At 33.5% G+C, this 5,171-nt stretch overlaps 3 protein-coding genes across 3 annotated transcripts in view; 1 reads left to right on the forward strand and 2 right to left on the reverse strand.

The window, feature by feature from the left end:
• LOC104787029 (protein argonaute 4) overlaps window positions 1-780 on the forward strand; it is an 8,592-nt gene extending 7,812 nt beyond the window's left edge. Inside the window, exons 23-24 of the mRNA XM_010512521.2 lie at window positions 225-256; window positions 349-780. Of these exons, the coding sequence (XP_010510823.1) occupies window positions 225-256; window positions 349-524 (208 nt within the window). The 3' untranslated portion in view covers window positions 525-780. The remainder of the gene's footprint in view (window positions 1-224; window positions 257-348) is intronic.
• Window positions 972-1,662, reverse strand: LOC104787030 (lamin-like protein). The gene is made up of 2 exons (XM_010512522.1): window positions 1,494-1,662; window positions 972-1,401 (listed from the first exon to the last, which is right to left on the reverse strand). Exons 1-2 carry the CDS (start codon window positions 1,660-1,662, stop codon window positions 1,088-1,090), a joined length of 483 nt encoding a protein of 160 aa, XP_010510824.1. The 3' UTR covers window positions 972-1,087.
• Window positions 3,226-5,171, reverse strand: LOC104787031 (calmodulin-5-like). The gene is made up of 3 exons (XM_010512523.2): window positions 5,005-5,171; window positions 4,120-4,489; window positions 3,226-3,446 (listed from the first exon to the last, which is right to left on the reverse strand). Exons 1-3 carry the CDS (start codon window positions 5,078-5,080, stop codon window positions 3,347-3,349), a joined length of 546 nt encoding a protein of 181 aa, XP_010510825.1. The 5' UTR covers window positions 5,081-5,171; the 3' UTR covers window positions 3,226-3,346.

The raw sequence follows: 5,171 nt of genomic DNA on the forward strand, positions 1-5,171 counted from the left end.
TCGATTTAACACTCTTTATGTTTTGAATTAGGGAACTACTCGTCCAACGCACTACCATGTCCTGTATGATGAGATTGGGTTTTCACCTGATGAACTTCAGGAACTTGTCCACTCGCTCTCCTATGTGTATGTAGTCTCACTCAATCTTCATTTCTTATTTTGTGGTAACTTTGATAGTGATAATCACAGAAATGATCTGATTTCTTTCTTTGGCAAAATTCCAGGTACCAAAGAAGCACCACTGCCATTTCTGTTGGTAAATTACCATATACAACTTGTTGTTTTAGTCCATTGCTTTAATGTCTCCATTTGTTCTTTGAAAAACTGACATTTTACATTTTTGTGCAGTTGCTCCGATCTGCTATGCTCACTTGGCAGCTGCTCAGCTTGGGACGTTCATGAAGTTTGAGGATCAGTCTGAGACATCATCAAGCCATGGTGGCATCACAGCTCCAGGACCAATTTCTGTTGCACAGCTCCCAAAACTCAAAGACAATGTCGCCAACTCCATGTTCTTCTGTTAAATGACCAGGCCTACTTGGCTCAGTAAGTAAGTAGTAGTTAATCGACTTTTATCGTAGGATCTTTCGGTTTAAGCGTTAAAGGCATCAAAAAGGCATCAAACGCTAAGGCTTGGTATGTTTTTTGTTACTATTATCGCCAGCCTTGTTTGCCTGCTGGGGTTTGAATGTTTTTACCCCTTTTAACTATTCGGTGGTTGTCTGAAAAAAAACTTAATTGTAGTGAATATCTAAGTTCAGGAAGTGACCCTTTTGTCTAGATAGCTCTTGCAAAACAAACGACGTAACCTAGTTAAAAGCAAAGCCTTTTGTAGTGATCTTACAATAAAAATGAAACCTGAAGGTCCAAAAACAAACAACAAAACCTACTCATAGCTGAGTTTTGGCAAGTTTTTGTAGTGAATCTTATAGATGTGAAATGGACCCTTGTTATTAGTTCCAAACACTGAGTATATAAAGTTGTGGCTTATTGAAGTGAAAAGTTTTGAAGTGTCGGGAAAACGACACATTTGTTTCAATTGTTCATATATTAAACCAAACCCAACAAAGAAACGACATATGCATATTCAAAGTAAAGCTTTGAAGACGAAAATGAGAATGACTGCGGTGAAAGCGTGTAAAGGTATGAGAGTCAAGGCGGTTGAGGTGCGAGTGAGAGTAGCTGATGGTGGTGGCTGAGGGAGTACGTTGATGGCAAGCTTCATACCTTTAAGGCAATAACCTCTACCACAAATGAAATAGTAAGGCTTTGGTTCTAAGAGTTGAAAGACATCTCTTCCTCCACGGGTAATATTGAATATAAAATCTGTGTCGACACATTGATCGTAGCTGCTCTTGTTAACTTGGAGAATGCTATGACGCGTTCGATTGAATCCGAAATCTAACAGTTTTAGAAAACATGTTTTAGTTGAAAGGGATGAACAATAAACAAGAAAGTGACAAAGAAAGAATAGATAAAGAAATTTTACTGACAAAGCCAATCGCCGGAGTAGAAACGTTGGTGGTTGGCCCAATCAGAGTAGTTAACGTCGGAGTTCCAACTGTATCTTCCACCGCCTACTCTGTGAAGACTTGATTCCACTTCTACTATGATTAATATCACCACTGTAACATATATTAATGCCCATAATTGTTTCCCCATCTTCNTTTTTTTTTTTTTTTTTTTTTTTTTTATTTATTGTTTTTTGTTATTCAATCTATTGTTTACTTTGTTTTCTTGAAGATATATTTATAGCGGCTGAGCATAAAATTTTGCATGAACAATAATGCTTCAACTTCATTGTATATGCATGAGATTTTTTCGAACCACTTTTTTGCTTCTTATTTTTCTATCTTTCTATAACGCTTATTTATTTTTATTTTTTAAATCATTTAACTTACTGGCCCGTTTAAAGAAACTATTCCATTCTGTCCCTCAAAACTGGAGCTTTTTCTAATAATGAACTATGGAATGATAAATATTGTAGAGAAAGTAAAGGATTACTTGCATAGAAGGGAAATTATCAAAAAGCAATGGATTCTATTCCTATCTTTGGATAGTAATGCCATATTAAATTAAAATATACCGCTAGATGTATTTTATGTTAATAAGGGAATTTACTAATTAAATATGTATATGGAACAAAATGTAGTTGTGAAGTGTTTTGCATGAACTCTAAACCTTCACTTCATGTATATATGCATGATGAACCTTTTTCACACATCTCTTTTTCCTTTTCTATTGTGTCTTACCTATGATTTCTATTTTGTCCTATATAAATTCGAGTGAAAATATTATTGAGAAAAGGGAAGCATTTAGTTGCATTATATTTGACGAGAATACTTAATTAGCAACCGATATAATAATATACACGATGGAAAAAAAAAATCTTTTCGATTTTGGTTAAATTCAAATTGGTAAAAGTGTTAAATGTTTTTTTTGAAAAAGTTAATTACTACGAAGTAACACAAAGTGTTTCAATTCAGTTAGTATTGTATTTGTAATCAAAGTTAACTTGATTAAATAATCCTAAGATATATTATGCAGACTTTGCATTGATTAACTTGATAATGCAAACAAAAATGTTCATGCAAAGTGAAAAGACACGGATGAGAGAGTCAACGAGAAGAATGACCAATGAGTACGTATTTTTGATCTTTGAACAGAACATTGATAGACAAAGAACATTAATACAAGCTTTAGAAGTGGTGCATGGACCGAATTCTCCTAGATCGCCTACGTACTGTCTATTCCCTCATGCTTGCGAGGTACTCATTGCCCAAGGCCCCAAGCTCAAGCTCGCTCCGAAAACTCTACTACAATTTTACTTTGGATATGCTTTGTTTCTATAATGATTACAATATTGTTATATTGCCTTACTCTCCATCAAGGGGAAACGTCACGTATAATAAGGCTAGCACATTTTTTTTGTTCTTAATAATAAGTAATATAAAACGAAAAAAAAAGCTTTAAAAAGACTTTTAAGCTTAGGATAATTCATTTAAATGTATTTTTAGTTCATTTAATTATATTTATCATCTCACAAAAATTTGATCATATATATATGCCCACATTGTGATGGATAGGAACTGCCTACGCCTAAATCAACTTAGAAATTAGGATCCAAAAAGTATTAATGAATTACAATAATCTCATAATAAAACAAACAATTTTTTTTTTTTTTTGAAATCATAACAAATGTAGTAAATATTTAATATAGTCAAATTAGAGATTACATTTAAAATCCGTTTTATAGATGTGTGAGGTACAAATCTCTTATTTTTTACACACAAAAGCACAAGCGTATAATACTAATAATACATAATGAGAAGAAATGGTCGGAGCCTCAGAGAATACAGCAGTGGCTTTTCCGGCGACCGTTCTTTTCTTTGGAGTCAGCAGAATTGCTACTACGCTTCGTTGTCATAACCCTCTTCCCTCTTCTCCTGATTAAAATTAGGACACACATTTAAAGAAAATAATTAGGTATTAAGAGATTCAATGATATTTAAATAACCAAAAAGGAAGAAAATAAATGTTTCAGTCATGATTAAAGGTTTAATCTTTAAAGATTCTCATTTCATATATCTGGCCTTTTGCTGCTTACCATCCATCTTTGATTTTATTCCCCTAAACATATCTACCTTTATAATTTATACAATAACGTCCAACTACTTTTTTTATTTTATTCGGATAAAATGTTAAAATTGATTGAATCAAGAAAAAGGAAAAAAAATTCATTTATAAACCTGAAAACTGAAGTGGAAAAGATAATTAAAGCTGGAAATTTGAAAGAAAAAAATGAAATGGAAGTTCTGTATAATAATTCGTTTAATCCGACAATTTTCACAAATTTAAACCACACAATAAGTTTTGACCAAAAAGTAAAAAGTAATAATATCAAGAGACAGCTTTCCAAATGACCATCACAACAATGGTACTTCACAAAAATAAATTACATTTTTAAATCTTTTCCAAACAAATAAATAAGCCAAAGTCACGACGAAACAGATCAATAACATGAAATAGTGAAACGAATGCATAATAAATGAAGAGTCAAATTCAAAAGAAAGCGAAAAAAAAAAAATCAGATTGAGAAGATAGATAAGTTTTCCTCACTTTGCCATCATAACTTTGACAAACTCTTCATAATTGATCTGACCATCTCCATCAACATCAGCTTCTTTGATCATCTCATCGACTTCCTCATCAGTTAGCTTCTCACCAAGGTTAGTCATAACATGTCTCAACTCAGCAGCGGAGATGAAACCGTTCTGGTCTTTATCGAAAACCCTGAAAGCTTCTTTGAGCTCTTCCTCAGAGTCAGTGTCTTTCATCTTCCTAGCCATAAGGTTGAGAAACTCAGGGAAGTCTATGGTTCCGTTACCATCAGCATCAACTTCGTTAATCATATCTTGTAGCTCTGCTTCTGTTGGGTTTTGTCCTAGTGATCTCATCACTGTTCCTAGCTCTTTCGTCGTGATACAACCTAATCAAACACAAACACAAACACACACACACACACACACACACACGTTTCTCTCAAAAATCAGGCTACAAATTACACTGTCATATACTCTTAACACCAAAATCTTCAATTTACATTGTAATCTACTTTAATAACTGAATCAATTCAACACCAAAATCTTCAAATTTACATTGTAATCTACTCCAATTACTGAATTAGCGGCTGTAAACATCGGTTGATTCTAAAGATTTGATTCAATTCTCATCACAATAAGCAAAATCTGGAAAACTAAAACTCGAATTCAGGATGAGATTATCATCGAGATAGATCCAATTGCAATAGTAATTCAAAACACCGAAGCCAAATCGAAGCATAATGTGATATCCACATAGTCTAATGATGAACAACGAAAAGTATCAAATTCGTTAAGCCATGACTAAGTAAATTCAAAAACACCAGAAAAAAAAAACAAGTGAAGCTTATAGATCAAAATTATCCAAAAGAGGAAAGATCTGAGAGAGAGAAAGAGAAGGAACCATCTCCGTCTTTGTCGAATAGGCTAAAAGCTTCCTTGAACTCAGAGATCTGATCATCGGTGAGCTGATCTGCCATTTTTGGTTTTGTTTAGGCCAACGATGAGAAAGAGAGAAGAAGAAGAAGAAGAATCAACGTTGGTGTGTGTGTGTGAAATTAGAGATGAAGG

This window comes from Camelina sativa, chromosome 5 (genome assembly GCF_000633955.1).
Source record: "Camelina sativa cultivar DH55 chromosome 5, Cs, whole genome shotgun sequence".
Taxonomy (NCBI): Eukaryota; Viridiplantae; Streptophyta; class Magnoliopsida; order Brassicales; family Brassicaceae; genus Camelina; species Camelina sativa.